The sequence below is a fragment of the Diadema setosum genome, chromosome 1 (assembly GCF_964275005.1).
Source record: "Diadema setosum chromosome 1, eeDiaSeto1, whole genome shotgun sequence".
Lineage (NCBI taxonomy): Eukaryota > Metazoa > Echinodermata > Echinoidea > Diadematoida > Diadematidae > Diadema > Diadema setosum.
In genome coordinates, this window is record NC_092685.1 from 20,550,978 (window position 1) to 20,576,746 (window position 25,769).

A 25,769-nucleotide genomic window follows, 5' to 3' on the forward strand; every position below is an offset into this window, starting at 1 on the left:
AATATCAAAGCAGCTTTCACTCACATGATCTGTAGATACAGATGGTTTTCATAGTTATATGTGTAGGAAATAATTAATGATAAACTAACACACTATAGCTATGTAAATCTGTGTCTCGAATTGAATCAGGAATTGCACTTTGTACATACATGTAATATGAGAGGGTCACAAATTTGTGATACATGTACATGGTACATGGGATTATGTACAATGTACATGTACACGTTGATGTAGTACCATGTAGTGTACATTGTACATGTATTTTAATCCTATTTCCTCATTAAACTGATGCATTTAGGTTTGTATCATGTCCTAGTCAACATGAATGGATTGCTTTCACTTTTTAAAATCATGTCATCTAAATGCCATCCCTCAACTTTCATTGTGGTGTTCAGAGTACTAGGCATGGGCTGTTCTATTAAAAGATTGGGATCACTTGAGCTACATGGTAATCTGTCTGGAAGTGGTAGAATTCTCTTTCTTGTACAATGTAATCATTTAGTGAGAGCATAAACATCAGCACTAGCACCACACTTAAAATCACCCAGTGTTACTCCAGGGGCCTGTCTCACAAATAGGTTCGAGTTCCTAGAAAGTCCCAATAACTTTGGTTACTATGGCAGCAGCAGTGTAGCGCAGCATTCAGGGGGGGGGGCGATTCACGAAGCGATTTGTCAGATATTATTTCAGACAAACTGTTATAAGCTACTAAAATCCTTGCATCTGTTTGGCCGAAAGCAAATTTGTCCGACAAGTCTGTGGGACCAAAAACTTCATGAAATGCCCCCCCCCCCCCCCCCCCGTGTGACATTCCTACAGTTGTTGCTACAAAAACAGCAGTTGCTACGACCGTCGATGAAACATCTTCATGAAACAAGGCCATGAAGTGTATTTCTCTCTCTCACACACACTTACAAACAAAAAGTATAAGTTTTTACAGCAGGATGAAATCAATCAATCAATCAATCAATCAGTAAATTTACATTTCAAGTTTAATGCACAAACTGCATCATAGAACGTTCATAGATATAGCAAATTCAACAACACTATTTAATTACAAAAGCAAACTCATACACATCCCCTGACCAGGGTTACCACTTGCTGCTGATTATGTTATGTAAATCAAATGTTCACTGGTATGGCAGATTTTTTTTAGAATTCCTTGAGTATGATCCTGGAAGTGGTGCATACATATGATGGTAAACTCTCGATGACAGGTAATGCAAATATTCTGGAGGAGGCCATTTTTTTTTTTTTTTTTTTTTGATTTTTTATAGCCAATGGAAATGAAGTCCATGAAACAACAGTTCTGTGAGTGTCATTCCAGCAGCATGTGTTGTTCTCTCTGACTAAGGATGAAGAATGTCTGTCTGTCTGTCTATGACGATGGAAGGGTCCCTGATCAGCAAGTGTCACAGATGTTAATGCCCTGTAAATGACATACAGTATCACACATCGATTTGTGAAAAGAAACAAACACAAAACAAACCAAACAAACAAATGAATTTCCCCTAACATTAATTATGAATAATCTCTTAGTGATTGAAGTATTTCAAGCATTTCAATAATGACTAAACAGGGTAAAACAATGCACAAAATGAATCACTCAAAATCTTGTTTTTAACAAAAATAATTGTGTCAATAAGTTTGATGTATAAGATTGAACATGTACAATAAATGGGGAAAAACAGATGCAGCTTCATTAGGACATCAAAAACAAACAAATAAACAAACAAACACCATCTCGATTGCCAAGCAAACAAACACATTTATGCTTAACAATTACATCACAATAGAATTGAGTAGCCGTCAAATTTGCTTATTCTTATTTACAGATGTATGGATTCAAAACTGAGTCATGCATTGTAAAATTGTGGGAGCTAACATGTACGTGTATGTGCTGCAATAAAAGCATCTTTGTTCAAAACTGCATTCAAGCATATGACACACAAAATGTAATTACATCGCCTTACGTGTATTGAATGTTGAAATTTCAGTTAGACAAGATTAGATAAGACAAAAATCCATAGACCTACAAAAAGATAAAATGAGTATAAATCCAAGCAAAGTCCCTTGCAACTGGCAAAAAAAAAAAATGACCACAGGAAAACTCTATTACAACAAACAACAACTGAATACCAATACTGCAGGAAGATTTAATATTATATTTCTCAACATGCATGCCTGTGGCACAGCTCACAAGCTGATTCCCAAAACACACACCAATATTTTGTTAGTACTAGTAGGAGAAGATTTCCCACTGAAACTGTACTTTCCTTACTTCCTTTATCATGAGATTGTGAAATTGGGGGAGTGGATGCTCAATAGAGTTTGCTCACGTACTGATCATCTGAGTTAACACACATGATAAGTCTCATCGCATTGGGCTACTAAGTGTATAAACCATAAAACACCGGTACTCAAAACCCAAACATGAATCTAATGTGAAATCTAATACATGTACATTGTATCATACCTGATGATCCAATGGCTGCTTGTGCTTTCTTTGCTCTTACTGGATTGGGAGAGAGAAAGAAGACAATTTCATGGGCTAAAATCATAAATTTTATGATAAAAGACACTGGAATTCTCTGAAGCTTGTTTTGAGCAAACATCTAACACATATTCTGTAGTACATTATACAGCTTATACAGCAAAAGCATTCTGCAATTTAAGTGGCGTCTTTACTATTGATAAAGTTGTGGGTGATTAATTAACATCTTTTTTTTAAGTGGGACTTTTCCCACTAGTAATATTATCTCCAATCCAAAAGATGTATGCACAAAAAATGTTCTTTAGTTTGGAAAGCATTTACACGACATGCCACTTTTTCAAAACAACATTCTTGCATTCATATTACAAGCGCACAAAATTGTTCTCTTTAAGAATTTGACAAACTCTGATAAAAGTTAATAAGACACTACATTGGGCAAAGATCATTCATTCTTTCCTGCCATACTCCTGATGCAAACTCATGATACTCATGATGCAAACTCACATTTGCATCAACACAACTTGTGAAACCTGGGCCCCATTTCATCAAAAGATACATATAATCAATTATAAATTTCCTTACCACGCAGGCTGCCATAGACTTACAATCAAAATCAACTACAGCTGTATATAATCAATTACAGTATAACCCTTCATAAAACAGGGCCCTAAACTAGCTGAAGGTAATCTGATTGGCATCTACATGAAGTACTTTTAATACTCACATCCAGCAAATGTAGCCTTGCCCATTAAGTAGCCGATGAGTGCCACACATGGAACCAGGAATGGCCCTAGTTGCCTTGTATAGGGCCTCATGTGCCTAATTGGGTCAGCTGGCCAGACACTGTTGGGCATTTTGATTAAATCCTGTGGAGTATAGAAAAAAAAAATCATATGCATTACAGCATTAAACACATGTATACACTGCATGCACTCAACACATTTAAAAGAGGAATCCTAAATTTGTCTTAAATGAGTGTAAGCATACTCATACATTTTCAGAGTACACTAAAATTCCTGTAGAGTCTACACAATGTACATGTTGTCCATCAATTTGTTTGCCCAAAACGTAGTGTTGTGGGGAGATGAGACAGTCTCCCATCCCCTCCCCCCCCCCCCCCCCCCGCCTAATATTGTATTCTAGTTTTGGAATGTCCAGTCCTCACCCCAGTGAACATAAAATAGAGCAAGTAGTATCAGACCCTGTTCTCATGGCATCTGGTCACTCAGGCTTGACTATCAATATTTTCTGTCGCATCCTGCTACGGACCACCTCCAAGTTGATATCATGTGCCGTCGTGTCTTGTTGCGTTCACCTTGTTTTATCACATCATACAAGGTTCCTCATTAGCATCACAACTGCCGTAGCCGCAGGGAACACAATGCCGCATTACAGCGCCCCAGAGTTTTAGATTTACGCAATAGTACAATACATGTATTTGCTTTATCATTAGTCAGTGGAGAAAAGGCAGTCGGTGGTGCTTGCACCGGCGCACAGTAAAAAATGTCACTCGTGTTTGTCGCCAAACAAGAATTCCACGCGTATGATACGAGTCAACAATCTGAGCCCGGGATATGAATATGAATGTGCCGCATTTCCTGCCATAATGTAATGACATTAAGGTGAAACAGAGGAATATTTTCTAAGATATAAGGTACATGTACTTAATCAAAAAGCGATCGATTAGTATAGACCATGCATTGCTATCCAAGTTGGACTGGGTCCTGTTAAACACCCGCCGTCTTCTTGCGCAAGAAACAATGTTTTATAAAATACAACACAACCTGGTGAACATCTCCTTCCCAGCCATCATAATCCCAGCAACCTATATTTGCAGAAATGACCATCTCCTCAAATACACAGTCCCGGAAGCCACACCTGATCCATACAAATGTAGGGATTTATTTTGAACCATTTATTATCAGTGTATCCCCCCTTCTGTTTTAACAGGTACCACCCCTCTACACACCAATACATCAACCCACACCACATACATATTCACATCCACATGCATCCATGCACCCTACCTATTACAGACACACCACATATCACATGACATTTTCCCGCTCTTTCAGTGCTCACCCATTGGTCCCTGTAGTATTGAAAACATGCCCAAATCACCCAAGCCTATACATCATTTACATATTATGAATATTTAGTTTTAACCTTTGTTTCCTTTAATATTTGCAGGTTTTGTTATATTGATTTTGTATATATGAATATTTATGTTACAACTCAGATTTACATGTAAACCCATGCTGAAGAATAAACTGGCTACAAGTTAGTAAGCCAGGCAGGGGATTCCTTCCAAGTAACACGTGTGTGCTGCCCTAGTCTGCTGTTGGTGTGACGAGGGCTAGAGAGCTAAGCGAAATATTCATTTTTCCCGAGAACAACAAAACTGCGGAACCGCCTACCATACTCAACAGTTACTTCAAGAAAACCTACACTGTACTCGTACTCTACTACTGCTTTCCCAGAGGCTGCCCTCCCATCTATTCGGAACATGCAGCCCCAAGTAGGATCCAGGATGCTATAGATCTAATAACGTTAGAGCGCCTCTACTAAGCGTACTATAGATTCACCGGCTTGGTTTTTACTTGTACATGACAAATTTTATTTGTACATCTACATGTAATTGATTAAATTTGCCATTTGTATTTATAGTCAACCTCGCCTAAGTCGACCTCGCACAAGTTGAAAACTCGGCCAAGTCGAAGCTCTAGAAAAGTCCTGATTTTCTCTTTACTTATTTCTTTAAAATAATCTTTCACAAGTTGAAGTTTTACAAGTCGAATTTTGCCTATGTCGAAGATAATTTTGAGTCCAGATTTGTGTAAGTACAGGTAAATTTCATTGCACAAAGTTTTTTCCCCCGTACGTCATTCAAACGTGGAAGTGAAGCATTCTTTCATTCTTCAATAAATAAATGAAGGAAAAACACACCACTTTTGTAATGAAATACTCCCAAGGGTCAAATACAAGTTAACCCTAATATCCCTTGTATCCTTGATGTCCAGCTGAGAAGAACATAAATCACATGTACCAGAGTGGAGGGGAGCCATGTGCGGGCGGCGCAGCAGGGTTTGGGGGAAAAAAGGAAGAAGAAAAAGTCCTCACAATCCGGTACAAGCCACCAATCTCACTATGTTTGCGAGCATAGCATGTTCCAAATTTCTTTGCGACACAGAAAACCGTTTCCGACAATAAAAACAGTGTGCGAGTTTGACTGCAATTGCAGAAATTACGTGCAATGCATTTCGATTATCGCAGTCCAATAATTGAGCTCCAGGATTCTTTTTTTAAAACTTAAACAAAACATAAATACTAATTACAACATAATACTACCGTCTAATAATTTCACGGCCAATAAAACATAAAAAGACACTGCATTATGAAAATTCGTAAGGAAATACAAGTCGAAGAAAAATTCAACTTTTGCGGAAGTCGAATTTCGCATAAGTCGAAGTGTTTTCGCCGGTCCCAATAGATTTGACTTGGGCAAGGTTGACTATGGCGAGGTTGACTATATACACTCTGTCCGTTGGCTGTTGATGTCACCATGTACCATCCCAGTATAGACCGATTCGGGTTCGTTGAGGGCAGCAGACAATTTGTGGCACTGGGCGCAGCCATTAGCTCAAATTGCGGTGTCCCAGCCGACCCCCCCTCCTCTCCCCCACCCCACGGGCAACATGTTTATCGCGCACTTAGTGGCAGGAGCACGTGCACTTGTTACAAAGGTTCGCGCATTAAGCAAGCGTTCGTGCACTCAGTACGAGACGCCTAGTTTCTATTGGCCAAAACAACCTTGCATCAGTTTTTCATTCCGTGTGTGTGAGAGGGGTGGGGGAGGGGGGTCGGCTGAGACACCGCAGTAATGGCGCTGCCCATTCCAAAAATACACACAGCGTGTCACAGAATCGGTCAATAGCATCCCACGAAAAGCTGCAACAGGGATTACTCCTTCAAGTTCAAGCAATAGTATAGCATACTATAGTATACATCTACGTTACATGTCCAACCATACTGCTGTGTACAGGACTACAGTATAGGCCTACATGTATAGACTCTACAGCATGCAGTATGCACCACACAAGCGTAGCCGTACTTGTTACACGTTTAGCAGTAGGTCCTACACGCACACGTCGAACGTCCATGCTCTCGACTCGCTCGGGCGATCGGGCCTGGAAGAAAAGTGTCACTGTCAGGTATGTAATAACACCAAGACCTGATCAAAATATTCTCAGCTTTTCAACAAAAAACAGATCAATGCGTTAAACACCTCCTTATAAGAATTCTATTTCCAAAAGTAGCAATCTCATGCCAGATTACCTACCTTTGTACTGCGGGCTTCAGCAGAAATTCGGTGCCTCACGAAGTTTCTGTAATTTAGCGCCCTCATCGGTCCTGGTAGCAAGCAGCGCAGATTGAGCGAGCGAATCGCGTCGTCGGCTGCATGTCTTGGAGGAACGCCGCATGGTTTGCCATCTATCAAGCTGAAAATGGCTGAAAGATCCCAACAGATTGATTCTGAGGTATTTTGCCTTATATTACATTATTTTATAGTACAATAAAATGGTCAGAACGAGAGTTAAAACTACTATCCATGTCAAATGCGGTCATTTTCAAAGCGTTTGATTATTACACAGTCCCACGTATTTATTTTGAGGTTAGTAAGCTGTTTGGTTGTAGAATGTCTATTTAAGTAAAATTAGTGCAGTGCTAGTCAGTACTCTCCGCGTAAATCGGGTAGATTTTCTATTCCGTTTAATTGGGTAGTAATTTCAAAATCAGTTCTAATGCACATTAAAATTACCTGATAATCGGGTTGCCTCTCCACATAAATTTAAATCAGTTAGGGAAACCCACTCACAAGGGGGGCCCCTCCTTATAAGTAACCCGTCCCCCTTATAAGTAACCCCGTCCCCCTTATAAGTAACCCCCGGGGCACCCCTTATAAGGAGTCTCCACGCTTTTTTGCAATGCAACGCGAAAATGAAAGGACTGCGGCAATTCGCTTGATTATGTCCATAAAGCTTCACAAGTTTCCTAGTTACTCACGAAATTTGAGCAAAATCGGTTTGAGGCATCATATCTAAAATCATGGATTTAAATGCGATGTCAAACGACCCATGCGAATGCTGAAATGCGAGCGATTACTGGCGTGAGTGTCGCCAGGCGCGGCGGCGCGGCAATGCTTGAGTGCAGACGTGGCGACTGAGTACGGAGGTCAGTCGCCGTACTCAGTCGCCACGTCTGCACTCAAGCATTGCCGCGCCGCCGCGCCTGGCGACACTCACGCCAGTAATCGCTCGCATTTCAGCATTCGCATGGGTCGTTTGACATCGCATTTAAATCCATGATTTTAGATATGATGCCTCAAACCGATTTTGCTCAAATTTTGTGAGTAACTAGGAAACTTGTGAAGCTTTATGGACATAATCAAGCGAATTGCCGCAGTTCTTTCATTTTCGCGTTGCATTGCAAAAAAGCGTGGAGACTCCTTATAAGGGGTGCCCCGGGGGTTACTTATAAGGGGGATGGGGTTACTTATAAGGGGGACGGGTTACTTATAAGGAGGGGCCCCCCTTGTGAGTGGGTTTCCCGAACTGAAATGAAAATGGGTAAAGTTTAAATAGTTTTCTTCTCCAGACCCTCTATGCTAATTTCTACCCAAATTTTAATATCGCAGATATAAATTTAAACACTTTAAGAAATCATGAATGTCAAATTTTCCATGGCTAATCGCATTCTCTGCTTAATTTGCAAAGAAGACCGATCATTTTGGGAGTGATTAAACATGAACACACATTGTAGATGTACCAGTACCTACTTGCCACACGTAAACGAACATTATGTAGCTGGCACTCACAACTGCATAGGCAGACAGGAGTTGAACACACTTGCGCTCCACCCTTGCTCTGCAACAACATTCACAATACGAGAAGTTTGCAACGAAAATCAGGCCATGCACCAGCTCCATAATTTTGCATACATGACTAGTGGGAGTGCACGCAAAGAGACGTGTTCATTTCAGAAAGGCACACCTGAGGGTTTTAAGCGAGGAGTCTAGTATCAAACGACAAAGTTTTCTGAAGACATGAATTTATTTGTCCATAAAAATAAGAGTGCAAATCAAATTGCTCGTGACTGAGCATGAGCAAGTGTAAGGAATTATAATGTGCCGTGTAAGCATGCGTGTTAATCATACAGTGTACAATGCATGTGCGTACACATTGCGTGTGTCAATTGTGAATGAGACTTGTTCTTCCGTTAATCGGGTACTCCGCTTAATGTGGGGTAAGAAACGCTCTGCCCGAGCCTACCCGATTATGCAGAGATATTGTACAGGGCTTTTAGGACAGCATGGTAATCCCGGACGCACACAATGACATTGAATATGCGCGAGACTTTGTAGACTAGCCTCACAGAGCGGACCGAAATCGCAAAAACGCAACACAAAAATGTAAAAATGCTAAGAAATGCACATTTTACCTCAGTGCATCAGATTTAGAAATAGATCATTAGATGTTGATTTTTTCACAAGATTTTATCGCATGAACTGTTTGAAATGTTTAAGTGAAACATTTTACTGTATAATACGAAATTTTAGCCTCATTTGCCGTTTTTTTCTTTGTCGTTCGCTCGGTGAGAATGTGTACAGAGGATCTTGGGTGTGAATTGTGATTCTGGTGCAAGGACAAGGTGCGGAAGACGTCGATTAGGTCTAGTCTGTTAGGAAAATTGTGTCTGGAATTATAATGCGATTTTACACTGCCCAAAAAGACAACTTTTTGGAGAGGGGTGTACCCATATTTGAAGTCTTTTTTTTTTCCCAAAATTGGAGTGAATAATTTTCATAATGTTACCGTAGGGTACCTAATTCATAATTTTCAGGAATTGTGAATAACTGGTGCTAATTTTGGCCGAAATGTCATCCTCTGAATACGGAATTCAGAAAAAAGAACGTCTGAAAAAAGAGCGTCCGATGATAAGATCAACTCTCCTATGTATGTTGCGTAGCTATTTTTACATGATCCCCCTCATGCACATGCCCACATGCTGTAATGCACTGTAGGTTTCTGTTTCTATTGAGGTTCCATTGGTATAGGGCTTACACAAGTAAATATTTTCCCATAGAGACTAAAATTAAAAATTCAAAAAAAATTCTGTAAAATAGCTGGTAGAAATGAGATGTTTCATCTTCGGTAACATGAAAAAGTGAGGTATTTACACCCTTTCATCCATCAAATTTCCAAGGGAGGTTCTTCAGGTCAAGCTCTGTCCAAGGGTTTACAAAGCCAGACTGCAAGTTCTTTTTACTAAAAAAATCACATATTTTCTGAACATACACCCAATCAAATATAGTCCCTTCAAATTCCATGAGAAGAGCTTTCATCTTCCAACCAAAATGCAGTTTGTAGAGAAATTCATACTCGGTATCTACAGCCAGCTCTTCAGTTTTTTGCCAGACTCCATTTATGATTTTTAATTCATTTTTTTCTTCATTTATTTTAGTATCTTTGGTGCAATTTTGTGATGCGGTCAGGGATATTCCACTATATTTACAGCCACAGGTGTGAGCCCTATACAGTACTCAGAATTAAATGTAGCTATCTACTCCACCAATGTTGTGGTAATAGTATTGTCATGCATGTGCAAGTTTGCACAGTGCAAGTTTGCACATTTGAAGTCTCTGTTTGAAGATTGCATTGGAGGTTGACACATGACTGTTTCATCATCAAGTAGGTTCCAATCCATTGGTATTGCTATCCTGTGGAAGAGAATTTGTGGTTGTGTACGTCTTTCTTGGACAGTGTCCTTTGGATTCTTCTGCTGTTCCCTCTGCTTGTTCTTCCCCCTCTGTTATTAACTTTGATGTAGGCATCGGCCTCAATTCCCACTTCTCCATTCATGATTATGTACAGTAGGTGAAGTCTGGAAATTCTCTTCCTGTTCTCCTGTAGGTAGCCTTGTCGCTTCTGCCAATCTTTCTTCCAGCGTTTTTAATTCTGACCTGTCAGAAATATTTTCAAAGACATAGACCCTAAACTGCTTTTTTTATTAACATATATATCCACTGACCTTAACACTATGTCGGTGTGCTAAGTTTATTTATTCTTGGGGGAGAGAAGTGAAGAGTTTGCATAAAGTTATCAGTGCACAATGAGGGGATCCAATGCAGTGGTAATGCCAATGGCAGGTTGAGTTTTGATCTGGCAAAATTGAGGATAAACATGCAGAGAGGTCTGTACTACTTTCATGGTCTTATCATCAAATTCTACTGACCCAAAGTGCACCAAAATCGCAGCACAGGATTTACTACAATTACTAAGTAGCTTATTTCCCATTACTCATGACGTGAATTTGATTCAAATTGGCTGTAGGAAAGTGTCAATATCACTGTTCACCTCAAGTTGTTGCACAAACAAACTCACTGTTCATGAGAGATCGGGACATGCGCTACCTGCACAATCTTGAACTAAAGTTAGCTGTCTATTGAATATGTGAACGGGACGTGGGTGCAGTGATTGTGGCATGTTGAAAGAAGTCACTTGTTTTTTGCATAAATATGTCTGTTATCTGTCTGTCAGTCTTTTTTTTTTTTAGCATGTTGGTACATGGCTTTTTTTATTTTGTCTTCACATTTGAGAAAGGATGTTATCTGGGACCCATGCAATATCATGAGCATGCCCAGTATACAGACTGGGTATGCACTACATTTGCTGGTGTACAGTAGTTACACTCTTTGCTCCAACTGGAAGCAGTGGTCTTGAGTGAAATATGGAGCCACATCTTCTACATGGTTTTCACCTCATCATACTGTTTAGCACACTCTTGTAGAGTGTTTCCCATTTTCCAGAAATAGGATTTGCTTTAGCCATGTTGAATTGTTTCTTAAATAGTCTGAGGCAGTTTGACGTGGTTACGTAAATTTAGATCATTACTACAGCTGTACCATTAATTCGGGATCATCCTCTGGTCCTCCTCTGCATTTGGCAGTTGCTACTATTTTGGTAGAATAGTGGTAATGTTGTATTCTCATATTTAATTTGTATAAGCAGATTTGAATTCATTAAAAAACAACACCAAATGGATACCTTAAGATACACATGACATATTATTCCATATTAATATCACAATTGCTGGATGTGAATTTCTTTCAGGAAGATGAGTCAAAAAGGATTGCGGTACTGAGGGACTGCCATTGCTGTAAGAGATGTATTCTAAGATTTCTTGGAAGGAGAACTATTCATATTTATGCCAGTCCTTCAGAGGTAAGTGTATAGAAACTTACAATAATATGCTATTTTTGAAGATATCACTCTCACACTTGCAAAATTATTCGTGATACAATTTCCTTGTACTTGTCATCTTGTAGATGTCCTTTTAAGAGTTTGATGAGACTTTAGACATCTTACTACAATTTGAACCAAATTATGTACTGAAAGGTAGTCATAGGTATGCCAATGCTGAAGACTGGTGCCGGTCCGATGGCCCCAGACCAGTAGAAATCACCATCAGGCCAGTAACATTTCAGGAATTGCCAAATTTACTGGTCCAACATGACTAGTTTAAACAAACAAACATGACTAGTTTAAACAAACAAACAAACAAACATGACTAGTTTGAATAAACAAACAAATAAACAAAACAAACAAAAACAAAACAAATTATCAGGGCCAGAATAGGACCAGTGCATTTTTACCTCCGCCAAGGGAGGAGGTTATGTTTTCGTTACTGTTGGTTTGTTTGTTTGTTTGTTTGTGCTTGTGCAAAATAACTCAAAAAGTAGTGAACAGATTTTGATGAAACTTAAAGGAAAGGTTGAAAATGACACAAGTAACATACGATCAAATTTTGGTAGTGATCCGAGAAATTTTTTTTTTTTTTGATTTTATGAAGGATTTTTGATATTTTGACAGGTAGGGTCAATGAACTAGGGAGTTCAAGCTACGCATTTTTTAGGTTTTCAAACGCGCACTACAGTGCGTGCTCTAGTTTCTGCTAGGGCGAGGCGCGCACCGCGCAGCTGAAGGTTTATGACGTAACAAAGGCTTCTATACTGGGAAATTGGGCGATTTTTCAGCATGTATACCTATTGGTGGAAATCGCTGATCTCTATGGAAGAGCCCAAAGAGCTTTTCCCCAGTGGTGGAGAGAAGAAAAATTTCTTTGGGAAGAGCAAGATCATCGGTGGAAAGTAACTGCTTGGCGGAGGTCTGCGCTCTCAGAGTGCTTTTCTAGTTTTTACTGTTTTTTTTTTTAAAGGTTCAGACCAGTAAAAAATGGAAAGACTGGCTATCTGCTTGTCTGACAGGAATAGATTGGACCAGTAGAAAAAAAATGGGTAAGTGTGCAGCCCTGGGAATGTGATATTTTTGGAAAATGTGGCATTATTAACAATATTTACCAGAGACAGACTACACCACATCATAGCCATCATCCGATGCATTGGAGCATCTGATGCTGATATCCTGACACTGCTTTTGCAATTGCTGTTGTTGTTGTAGATCTTTATTTTTCTTCAAGATCTGATACTCAATCATGCTTGTCATTTTGACTTTAGTCATGCCCATCCCTATGGAAATTGCAAGAAGATGTCCCATCGCAAATGGACATGGAGAAGGCCAGCGGAGATGCCACTGGTGCAGCGCAAGATATCAACAACCATCCAGAGGTATCAGAGGATACGGCTGCCATAAAACAGGAGACTGCAAAGGCCAAGGAGAAAGCAGCCTCAGAAGAGAGGAATGCCACCGAGGATCGGCAGAGTGATGGAGGCGGGAGGGAAAAAATATGTCCAGCCTGTCTGGGAATACTCCAGGAATTGTGTGAGCAAGCTTTCATCGAAGAGGCAAGTGCAGATGGCGCTATTTGTAATTCGTTCCTTTTTCCATTATGTATAAACAGCATACGTAGTTTCAAAATGCTATAATTGTAGGAATCTGACTGCACACTCTAGACAAGAATTATGTTGGGGTGGGCAAAATAGGTAGGCTAAGGAAATTGTGTAAGACAACCTCAGGGTAGCAAATTATTTTCCTCACCCTTTAAATGGCAAGACCATCCATGGAATGAAATAATGAAATGTAATGTGGTTCATAGGTCACAAAAACTTAGCTGCAACATTAATCTGTTATAATGAATGACATATCTATACTATCATGACTTTTGTGTTCATCCAAGAGTCTGATTACTTTGTTACTGGTGCCTTGTATATGTTGAAGTCCAATGGGCAATTTATTTGATATGTCTATCATACGTGTGTACAAACATTATTAAGTTTAAAAACTTGGTGAACAAGACATTCGACAATCATGTCAGCATGTTCTACAATTTGATTGATATGATGAAAGTTTATCGCCTGTAATCTTTCATCCCAAAAGATGTGCTCAGAGGTGACTGATTTGGGATACGACTTCAACAACTACATGCTTGCGCTGACTCTACCACTGCAGCTGGAAATAAGACAGGTAATCATATTAAATAAGTATGACACTTCAGTTATCAATGTAGGAAATTGAATGAGTGAAACTGTTGTACCAGAATGAAAAGGTGTTTTTTTTTTTTTACATGAGTATTGAAATGGTGAATATTCTCTGCACTCAAGCACAAATTGGTGTATATGCTGAGCAGATTGAAAATGGTACAAGTTATTTAGAAAGGCTCATAATGGCAAAGGCGTTGTAGGCAGTAATGTTATCATCTGGACTTAACACATCATAGCGTATGTACCTTTCATAGGTAAGCCTGTGATGAGAGAAAGATGAAAGGAATGAGCTCTGCTGAGTTAAATGAAGGCATTTACTCTTCATTCATCTATGATTACATTTTATCACTGTCTTGTGTTCCTTGTCTTCATTTCACAGCACTGTTTGCTGACATATCTGAACGAGATGTGCCGGTAAGGAAATTTCATATTGCTTGTTATCAATAAATTTGTCATTTCAAAAATACACCCACTCACACACACACACACACACATGTGTATACACATGCTACCACACACACAATTTGTATATATTATTTCATATTTTCTGTGTTAGATAGAAATGGATTAAGTGCTAAATGATATCTAAAATCTGTTTGTGGTTCTAAACCCTGCGTTTTGACTTCAGATTTTAAGGATGAAATATCAATCTGTATTTCTTTTGGAAAACAAGTGTTCAGAAAATGAAAATGTTTTAAAGCTTGAAGGTAGCTGTTTGAAATTCATAGGCTTTGTGAGATATACGGAATGATAACATGTGTCATTTAATGTAAAGCATGTCCAACGTTTTATTCAAATTATTTTAAAGTACATGTACAAATGACCGCAAATCCCTGTGTGTGTGTTTCCATCAATTTGCTGATTTTAGCTCATCCTTAAAGTCATCTGATATCACTCCTCTCAAGGATGTCTTCAAGTGGTTGTGTGGACCCATGATAAGCCAGCAGCTAAGAGTGCCATTTCACCCCAAGGTGTGTATCCAAGTTAAACTGTCAGGTCCTTCGGTGATTTCACTGCAGATATCATCTTCTTCTTGTTGAATTTTCAACTATTACATTTATTGCATATCCAATACTGAAGAAATTGCTTGTTGATTGTGCATCTACTGCAGCATCCTTCTCCCTTGCCTTCCTCATACCCTCTGCATTCTTTGATTTAATGTTAATGCAAAGTACAACAGAAGAATTTCTAGGGGAACATAGCATGAAAGATATTTATGGATATCACAGATATGATTTATATGTTGAAGCAACTCTGTTGGTAGCTGCTGTATAGGTTTTGTCGTTTGGACAGAATGTAACTCAAAACTGCCCATAAACAGAAGAGAAACAGAGTGTGAATACAATTCTCTTAATGTGCTGTTCATGTATTTTTTTTTTTTTTTGACAAAAAACACTTCTTTCATTCTTCTCTTTTAGCATTTTGTACAGGTTCTTGTAGAACAAGTGAATCTTTTTCTCAACAAGAGCCAGAGATTTCAACATTCATTGCAATTGGTTTAGACTCTGTCTTCGATTAGCTGCCATGTAAAGCATTATTTGTTTGTTGTTGTTGTTTTTTTTTGGATTCAAACCAGATGCCTAACTTTTTTCAGCAATATGATCATTATCTTCCAGAGTCCATTTGAAGTTGGCTTGATTATTGAACACAAAGACACAAAGGCAGAAGTTGATTTGTTGTAAGTACAATGTACATTCTGTATCTTTAGTAATTACACAATCCAATTTTGCATCAAACTAATATTTTGCTTCCTTCATAAATCTTATTTTTGTACTGGGCATGTATCAAAGGGATCTGAACTTGAGATGTTTTCTCAGCTAATCTTTTAAGCAATGTGGCAACTTGCAAAATAATGTAAATGACAACAAACTGTTTATTCATGCATTGTGCTATGTACACATAACAGTGAGTCTCTAACTGACAGTGTGAATGTGAGTGTAAGAAATAAGGTTGCATTCATGACCTAAAATGTGTAGATTTTCAATAGTATTCATGACCATTTTTCATAGAAGTCTACATAATGCAGCAATATAAATTCACATGATGTAGTAATTGTAAGGATAGTGCAATGCATGTTGAGCCTTTTTAACTATTACTCTAGCTGATTGTTGATATCATCTGAGGATTTTCTGCTTGCCATAAATGCAAAATTTGCTCGATTTTGTCCGACCCCCAAAGTAGCAGTTTGATCTACTCATTTATATCTATATCATTTTCTCTTGTATTTTTGCGTCAGAATGGAAGAGATATCAAACGAAGAGCCATCAAGAAAGCGGCAACGTGTAAGTATCAGATAAAAGTATCTTCTCTTTTTTTGGATGATTGCAAGGGGACTTTATTTGTATGCATGCAATGTAATATGTGGAAAAATTTCAAATGTGCAAATTTTACAGAGTTCTAAAACATGTGAACAGAAGCATTATATGTGTACAGACAGTAAAACATCATATAAAGGAGATAATATTATACAAAATATGACCTGGTGAAAGATGAAGAGGTGCTATATGTAGCCACACCATGTCACAGCTGTTTCTTCACTTCTGTATTTTCTGTCACCTTTTCCTTCATGTCTGTCTGTCAGTCCGTCTCTCAATCTGACTACCTTCTACTCTTTATTTATTTATTTTTTGGTATGTACATTGATACCCTTTACAGTACAGCAAGAATCAGGCCAATAAAGGGAAGGGTGAAGCTACCAGGCAGATCATCGGTGCTACACTGAGAGGCCTTTCAGCAGAACACCTCAAGAGGTAAGAGAAAGACACAACTTGAAAGATGGAGAGAGGAAGGGGAAGGTATAGGGGCTAGGGAAAGAAAAGATGAGGTGGATGTGTGATCTTAATTCTGAAGATTTCACGAAAATGAAAGTGTGTCAGCTCAAATTGGACACGGTGCAGATTTTTCCAAAACCTGGTACAAAATTTCCTTGGCTGGATACTGAGCATTGTATTTACATTTTTTGATCGTGTATAATTGTGCTTGGCTCGTAATCATTTTTATGATGCAGCACACACATGCAAATGAGGAATCATGCTCAACTGAAGTTGACTGTTCAGGATGAATGTGCATTTCAGTGCACATATGTGCTGATGGGCAATTTCATTCTAGCAGGCCTGCACTAGTCATGGTTTTTTTAATTTACTGTAAAAGTGGATATTTTCTTGCGACTAATTTTTTGTGTGTTTTTAGCTCCACGGAATCAAGACATCAAGTACTGGAACATATGGCATGCAAAGATATTTGTGTGCTTTAATTTATCTATTTATTTATTTTTTTAATTCTGCGGAATCAAGACATCAAGTACCGCAACATATGACATCTTTTTTCTTTTTTTTTTATTTTGCGGAATCAAGACATCAAGTACTGGAACATGTGGCACGCAAAAATATTTGTATGCCTTTTTTTTCGTGCTAACTTCTGGTCGTGCAAAATGCACGAAAATTTCAACACCGCGAAAATTTCCACTGTTACAGTACCGTGATGGGCAACAAGTGAAGATCAATTCAATCAAAGAACTATAGTACCTGATGACTGATTCCATTTCATCTCTTCCCTGTGAGATCCTTAATTTCCTATAGACCTGATAAGAGTATGGCATGAATGAAATAAAAATGTGTGTGAAGTCAGTCAGAAGTTATTGCATGCGAATTGACCAATCGGATTGCAAGAGTTTCCATACCTATTGTTTAAAACTATTTGTTGTGCACCTCCTCAGACTGTTGCCCCACCCCCCTTCAGTGCCGGAGAGTCTACCATCACACAGCATTGAGTGCCTACACCAATCCGTGTTTCTAGCAGGTAAACACATTATGCAGTGAAAAAGTAGATCCTTTCATAGGGTCAGAGATTTGGTTCACATATCTCTGCTCAGAAAGTAAAGAAAATCCAGATAAGCACTACAGTGCACTCCCATTATAGGGAACATGGTTATAACAAAATTCCAAGACTTTGTAATAATAGCAGTCCACTGTATTATTGACTGATCTACAATGCGCAGAGGTATCAACCATTATTATTTTCTTCTTTTTTTTTTAGTATACATATTTTGTAAGTTTCTTTTTTTAGTTTTGTTTGCCAAAGATGCTACAGGTTTTATGGAAAATACTGTTTTCTCCAAATTGTATTACTCTCAGCTCTATTGCAGGAAAGGTAAAAATACTCTTTTTTTCCATGAAAAATATGCTTTTCTACCCTCATAATACTGTAATGCTCTTTACAAGGTTGGCTTCCCCAAATGCATTGTTATTGTTGAGTACCTTAAAGAGATGATCAAAGCTAAATACATTAAGTGAATCAAATATCTGCTAAATCTGTTCTGTTCATTACTCAATAATTTTGTGTAGAATTTTTTTTTTTTTGGGGGGGGGGTGGGGGGGGGGGGGAGTATTCGCATAAGTATTTGTCCCATCTTTATTAATCACTACCTAATCTTTTTTGTTTGTTTTTTTTTTTGTTTGTTTGTTAGTGTGGGTCAGGAATATTGATTTGTTCTGTGTGTCAAGTCAAATCATTGTGTTGAGTGTGCCAGTGACATATTACCCTGCTACCCTGTCACCCTGTGTATTCCCAGGTCGCTACACCAAGCATTCTCGTAATCTCTCCCAGACACCCTGGATACTCGATGGGGAGAGAAAAACAAAGTCGTCTGTCCAGGAACTTGTCTGCGACCCCATTCAAGAGTGTGTGAGAGCTGCAGGTGGGAGTGAACAACAAACTCTCAAGCTTTAGAAATAATTTGAACTTTAAATTAACTTTCACAATCTAAAGGGTATGAAATTAAATGTTGTACTTTGCTTGGTAATGACTTCTTCAACAGTGCTATCATATATGTAGTTTAAAGTTCACAAAATTTTTTGTCAATTGGTTGAAGGCAAATTGCCTGACAGTGAAGCTCCCAAATGCATGTTACAGAGTTATTGCAACATTTTGGCAGGGATTTTTTTTGATGTAAGGTTTCTTTACATGATTCCTGTGAGGAAATCAGTGGCAAGTGAACAACATTTCCTACAAAGTCCTATGAATTCCTGATTATGTAAGTTATTAAGTCATACAAAGAAAGATTTTGTCAATCGCCAACACCTGCAGAAGAGTTGATGTGTGAATTATTTAGTTCTGTCTTCAACCACCGATTTTCTTCAGATTACAGATTTTCTTCTTCCGGAAGAGAGGATGTGGATGTAAGAACACTTGGCCGAGGTGAGACTGAAAAAGAGAAATGTGACTATTTGACAATGAAGGAGCCACAATTGATCAATCTATTTTCAGTTTTGATGACAAATGTGCCATAGCTTTTGAATAGTTTGACTGAGATTTGCTTGAAATATTTAATCATGTTGGTTTTCGTTAAAAGAAAGAAAGAAAGAAAGATTAGTCATCGAATACTTTGGTTGAAATCATTGTTACTTTTCTTTTTTTTTTCTTTTGCTTAACATTTTGTGTGCTTTAAGTTCTGATAGGCTTAGGAAACCTGATAGCATTATACACATTGTCCAAAGTCCCTGGCAGAGAGAGAGAGAGTTAGAAATGAACACACCTGTGTGTCCGTCTTTATTTTCAGGAAGGCCATTTCTGACTGAGATGCTCAACCCTCGCAAGATTGTCCTTTCCAGAGATGAATTAAAACAACTTCAAGAGGTAAGGGAACCAGACAGTACCACGTGGCACATCCACACACCGGTTCCTCAAAACCCAATCACTCCTGTGTGTGTGTTTGTGTGAAATTGGTACAGGTGGAAATTTTCTTGCAGATATCTCAGTTTCTACCAAATTCACCCCCATGTGGCCTTTGGTAGCAGTATATTCGTGCACATAGTATTTAAAGTTTGGTCACCCTACCAAAGGATACTCAGCATGGCTCTGGGGAAATAGAAATGAATTTGCATATTTTGAACTTCTTATATATTTATCTGATGCATTGCACTTTTTTTTTTTTTTTCATATTGAGATTCAAAAGGGATATTATACATTAATTAGATTAAGTATGATCAACTGAATGGTTTCCATTTTACTTCATGACACTTGTTCCTTGTTGATTTTTACTATTTTACTATAAGAATCTCATTTATTTACAAAATTCCCGCCATTATGCTTTGCCAAATCAGAGTAATGAGGTTCTAAGTTTTAAGCACAAAATCACACACTGAATCTATTTTCCAAGTATTTGGTTGATGATATCAGATATATGTCAGTGGAGATGACCATATTGAGCTGAATTCATCATGTCATTTGTGCACAATTGCAGCAGGTGCTGAACATGTATACACTAGCCATTTTAATAGGTGGATACTTTACATGTAAATTTTACTTTGTACCCAGTAATTTGCTTTTCTTTGTAGGTATTTAGCAAAATTGTAAGTTTAAGATGGCAATGGGTGTTACAGAGAGAGAGAGAGAGAGAGTGGGGAGGGGGGAGGATGGGAGACGGAGAGGGAGAGAGAGAATAGAAAAAAAGTGAACCGGAGGTAGTGATGTGATATTTCTAGCTTTGGATTACTGTTATTTTAATTTGCTGTGATTTTAATTGCAGGAAATCAACCAGAAAACATCTGACATTGGTGTGATGGATCTCCAGCTTGTAGGAAGGTGAGTCTTCACAGGCATGTCATTCTCTCAACCCTCTCTTACTCTTTCTCACTCTTTTAGCCCATTGAGGATGGGCTGATTTTGCTACAACATGCATGTCCCATAGACACCCACCGGAACATACTCAGACCTAGTCTTAAACGGGTTCAGACACCATTTGCACTTTGAGAAATGCATGTCCATTAATAGATGAATTGACCTTTTTAGCAATGTCAGCCGTAGGTAAATGTTCTTATCATGGGACAGCAAAAGTGGGAAGATTGAACATTCTCTCTGCCATTTATTGAGTGTAAAATTCTGTTGTTGGTGGTGACATCCATAAAGCAGTCATTTTCGTTTCTCACACAAGTTTTAAGTTTATATTTGTGGAGGCACTGTGACATAGTGGATAAGACTCATGACTTTCAATCTGAGGTCCCTAGTTCAAATCCTGTCAAGTGCTTTTATCCTTGGACAATATGTTTCTACCCACCCTGTCTTTCTTGGCCCAATTGTATAAATGGGCACCAGGCAATGCTAGGGTAATTAAAATGGCAAGGCCCTCTGGTAGAGCAGTGATAAAATGCACTCCTGTTACAACAAACAAGGTTATAATGAAATTCCAGTTAAAACGAAGTGAAAATTCAGGCCACAACATTATCTGCTCTATGTCTTTTATTGTTTATTTGTTTGGTTATAAAAAAATTTGATATAGCAAAAGGAAACTGCCAGGCCTGTGGACTTCGTTATAACAGGAGTCCACTGTAACACTGAAGAGGCTGCCCTTGATAAAGAAAACCATGTTATTATTCTTGGCATTATTGATCATATTGTTGAGTCAGAGTGCAAATTTTATTGATCCCAAGCAAATTTTGGACCTTGGTAATGGAGTCCACCAAGCCCGCAATATCAACATCACCTATTGGAGCAATCCATGACATCAATTAAATAGATGCCACTGTTGCACAACACTTTTTAATCTAAATCATTGTCCCAGGCAAACCCTGAATCATCTCCCTGACACATGCAGACCAATATGAACACAGTCATATCAAAGGAAAAATTGCAACACAGCTATAGATTGTGTAGATGTCTGATGCACAGTACATATGTAGCCCTCAATTCGACAGAAATTTTTCCGGTATCTTGCATGAGTGTGTATTCATAAGTGTATATGTGTTTGTGTGTGGGTGTGTGTGTGCATGCGTGCTTGTGTATTTGCTTGTATATTGAAACATGAAAATGTATATTTCAGTTGTATTTCAGTTGTTATCTTCAGAGGAATTATTCTTTTGTGTTTGCACAGTAATACCAAAGTGAATTGATTTTTCTTGTATTATTTGAATGGAATATATATGTTTAAGTACTCATGCCTGTTATTTGATAAGTATTTCAATTCCTTGGTTGCAGAGACGCAACCCAGAAGCTTAAGGAAGGAGAGGCTGAGAAGCGCAAGTCTTACATGGCACTGGTCAAAGTGGATAAGTCAGTTCAACAGCAAGACCTGGACTTCCTCGAGGACCTGAAGGTAATCCCAAACTGTAGAAATGAGCAGTGATGAATAAACTGGATGTGTCCTTCTTCATATTCCATAAGACTCCATCCTGCTTCAAGTTCAAGTTTAACCCGTTGAGGACGGACTGATTTTGCTACAACACGCATTTCCCATAGACACTTGCCCGAGTATACTCGGGACTCGTCCTCAACGGGTTAAGTTCAAATTTACTTGTCCATTCAACAAAAAATACAATGAACAATTCATGCAATAAAAACAACTAAAATGGAGGTAAAATATTTAGGAATATAAACTGGTTTTGATTAAGAGGAGAAAACGAATACACACATGCAAACAACAACAATAACAACAAGAACAACACTGATGCCTAAATTTGCTTGCTTGTTTGTTATTTAGGGGTTCATTTAAGAACAGAAGCTTTATATGACATCAGGTTATATTAGGAAGGACAGTTACCTGCATCATTGTAGGCCTACTGTTCTGTTTAATGTGTTGGAATTGTTTTTACTTTTGGTCACAGTGCAAGATGTGATTATGGCAAAATTGGAAGAAAAAATCTAGAAACTAACCCATATATTTATACATGGCATGTTTTTTGAACGGCAGGAACTTGTTCTGAAGCAGAAAACGCCAATCCGGGTACTCCATCGACGCCCCCTAGCAACCAGAGAGCGCACCATTCACTCCATGTCAGCTGAGATCATTGACGAGCACCACTTCAAGCTCTTTCTCTGCACTCAAGCAGGAACGTATCCTCTTTGTTTGATGAACAACTGTGAAAGTCATGTAAAACCTTTTTAATTAGTTTATATGGATTATGACAGTTATGATATGGTTTTGATACCTTAACACGTTGTGCATATATGTGTTTGGAACATAGGGTATGTCTTGAGTATTTATATTTTCATAAGATATATGTCAAGAGTTGCATAGTAATGTCTGTAGTAAAACAGATTGTTCCTCTTATTAAGCTAGGACCTAGTGAGCTCATTGCATTAGAAAATTTTAGCTTCACTATTCAAAAGAGAGATCTGAAAATCCAGAAATGATGCACAAGTTATGTGGTAGACGTTCTACTGGTAAGTTTAGTGTCAAATTGACTAGCCATTTTTCAGTTTGCCTAGATGATACAAGATGAAATGAGGTAATGACAGAACCATGTAAGATTGGAATATGTCACTAAGTACTGTGTGTATTATGCAAATCAGGAACTTTACTTTTCTTTGAGGTTGAACTAAATTGCACATGTGACATCTTGGCATTTCTTAACCCGATCACCATCAGATACATCAAGGAGTTTGTGCATGGTGACCTCGGCCGAACCCAGCCGAATGTTGGAACTCTACTCAAGACTGATGCTGATATTATGGAGCTGGATGTGACAGTGAGTAGTAGAGGTTTTCATAGGTACCCTAAGATGTATTGCTCTTTGGTCTTGGAGATTCTAGAACGTATTGGCACAGTGCAATGCTAAAGATGTTAAACATTTGTGAGCCTGATCATCTTATACTCTTTTTTGTATTGTTTGAATATTTCAATCATCTGCAAAATGATGCAATTTAATGTTTTTAAAATTTTTAGCACATCATGCTGATACAGGGCACTCAAATTACAACAAACACACATTATGTAATGAAATTTTGTTACAGTGACATTCAAATTTGGGTCCAAAAATTGTTATCAGTAAAATCTCTGATGCAAAATTTCCTTCGGTTACAACAAATTTTTGATATAATCACACTAATGCACATCTGATGCATGTTTCTTTCCGTGTGATTCATGTCATAGCCATCCTGCACCCCATGATCAGAGGGGAAAACCCCCCAAAAACAGAGAGAGCTCAATCCCTTTTACAGATTGGATTTGTTTGATCTTCTGTCAAAGTAGGCATCAAGTATGCCCTCGTGCATATTCAAGCTTCGTCCTAATAAGTAATGTATGTCACCAATAAACTGTCTGTAGGCGCGGTCAGACTGGCAAAAGATCGAGAAATTTAAGATCGCGATCTTTAAGATCTCGAAGTTTTGCCAGTGTGACTGCAAACTTCCTGCGAAACTTCCTGCGAAACTTCTCGATCTGTTTGTGGGCGGTGCCTCCGAAGTGTGAGGTCATTGTCATGTGCAGATGCGCATTGTTACGTCACAATCACTAGCCATCGGACGGAGCACTCTTGCTTGCGCGCGTACCAATGGCCCAAACTTCGTGATCTTAAACTTCTCGATCTTTTGCCAGTCTGACCGCGCCTTTAGAAGCGCTGTATTTGGTGTTGTAAGACTTGAGATGTGTACATGGCTATGTCTGTTTCATATTTTTGTAGGCTGTACATGTGGACTGGCCCAAGAAGATTGATGATGACTGACAGAGATAGACCAGCACTCAAGAAGGAAGAGTGGAACACACTAATGACCACACTGGAAAACTTTGCCTTGTTTTCTATTTACAAGCGTTTACTGTATCAAAGGTTGAATGGATAGAAATACAGTTTAGGGATGGATAAAGGAAAATTAAAAAACACAACAACAGAGCAAAACACTCAAAAATTGAGTAAATTATTAATTTTCAATCAACATACATAAAAAAATCATGAATTCTTGTGCAGGATGTATTACTCTACATCTTCACTCAAAAGAATATAGAAAATCAGGGGATTGTATGATTTTGGGTAAAATTGATTTGATTTTTTTTTCCAATGACTCTAAATTAGATTGTGTTGCTCAAGCTAATATTTGGCAAGGCATGCTACAAAAAAAAAGTCTAGTCAAAATGGGTAAATATACACATATTTCAATCATGCCTGTGCACCAGAATTTTTGAACTACTGAACTAGAAAAGCAAAAATGCTGATGCAAATCTGACAGTGAGTCTTGCATAAACACATTTACTTCTAAATGTATAGGTTTATAACTAATGCACTGCATTACTTTTGAAAAAAAGTCTAGTTTAAAACGCAAGAGGAAAGTGTTATTAGTACACTGGGATTATGGTATCGCATACAAAAAAGAGAGAATATTTACGAGGCGACATAAACAAAGTGCACCTAGAGGATAGTGATTACTTGTCTCTTCTGTGAGGAATAAATTATCATCAAGATCCTTGTGGTCCATGTATGATGTGAATTTAAACTTAAATCAAAGTTTTTTAAAGTCCTTCAAGATTTTTAGATTTGCTGTCATGTAGGATACTGTAAAAGTGGAAATATTCGTGCATTTCACGCAACCAGAAATTTACGCAAGAATAAAAGCACGCAAATATTTTTGCTTGCCATATGTTTCAGTAGTTGGTGCCTTGAATCCGCAGAATTAAAATCATGCGAAACTCTTCTTACGCGGCCGAGCGCGAAAAATTAGTTGCGCGAAAATGTCCACTTTTACACTACTAGGTGGGAAGTGGCACTCTGTTGTTACTGAAACTTATCTTTCTATAGTTTGAAGTATTATTTGGAATCAGTGCCTAAAAACTCACGTAGAAGAACCCAGTAATAATGCTCTGTCTGTGTTTGATGTGCCAAGACAAAAAAAAAAAAAAAAAAGAATGTCTTGACAATGTTCTTCCCTTATTGAGACATTCATGTTGCAAAAGCAGGTAATAATTAAAGCTCATTTTCCATGGGAGAGGGACATCATGCAATAGATGTGGTCATCTCTCTAACTTGATGCCTTTGTTATTGCCATAGTCAGTTTCTTGTGATGGGATGCCTGTGT

The 25,769-nt window shown here is 38.3% G+C and overlaps 1 protein-coding gene across 1 annotated transcript; it reads left to right on the forward strand.

Moving 5' to 3' along the window:
• Positions 1 to 6,937: 6,937 nt before the first annotated feature.
• Positions 6,938 to 24,964, forward strand: LOC140234758 (tRNA pseudouridine synthase Pus10-like). Its single transcript, XM_072314800.1, has 18 exons — positions 6,938 to 7,032; positions 11,665 to 11,775; positions 13,068 to 13,355; positions 13,888 to 13,974; positions 14,371 to 14,405; positions 14,860 to 14,962; positions 15,608 to 15,669; positions 16,228 to 16,273; positions 16,647 to 16,741; positions 17,707 to 17,789; positions 18,562 to 18,687; positions 19,131 to 19,187; positions 19,549 to 19,625; positions 20,518 to 20,573; positions 21,963 to 22,080; positions 22,675 to 22,817; positions 23,353 to 23,452; positions 24,386 to 24,964. The coding sequence occupies exons 1-18, from the start codon at positions 7,000 to 7,002 to the stop codon at positions 24,425 to 24,427; spliced, it is 1,662 nt and encodes a 553-aa protein (XP_072170901.1). The 5' UTR covers positions 6,938 to 6,999; the 3' UTR covers positions 24,428 to 24,964.
• Positions 24,965 to 25,769: the final 805 nt, after the last annotated feature.

Coding starts and splice junctions, on each gene's coding strand:
- LOC140234758 (XM_072314800.1), top strand. CDS start 7,000: ATGGCTGAAAGATCCCAACAGATTGATTCTGAG. Junction 14,406..14,859: donor TATCTGAACGAGATGTGCCG/GTAAGGAAATTT, acceptor TGCTGATTTTAG/CTCATCCTTAAAGTCATCTG. Junction 15,670..16,227: donor AAGGCAGAAGTTGATTTGTT/GTAAGTACAATG, acceptor TTTTTGCGTCAG/AATGGAAGAGATATCAAACG.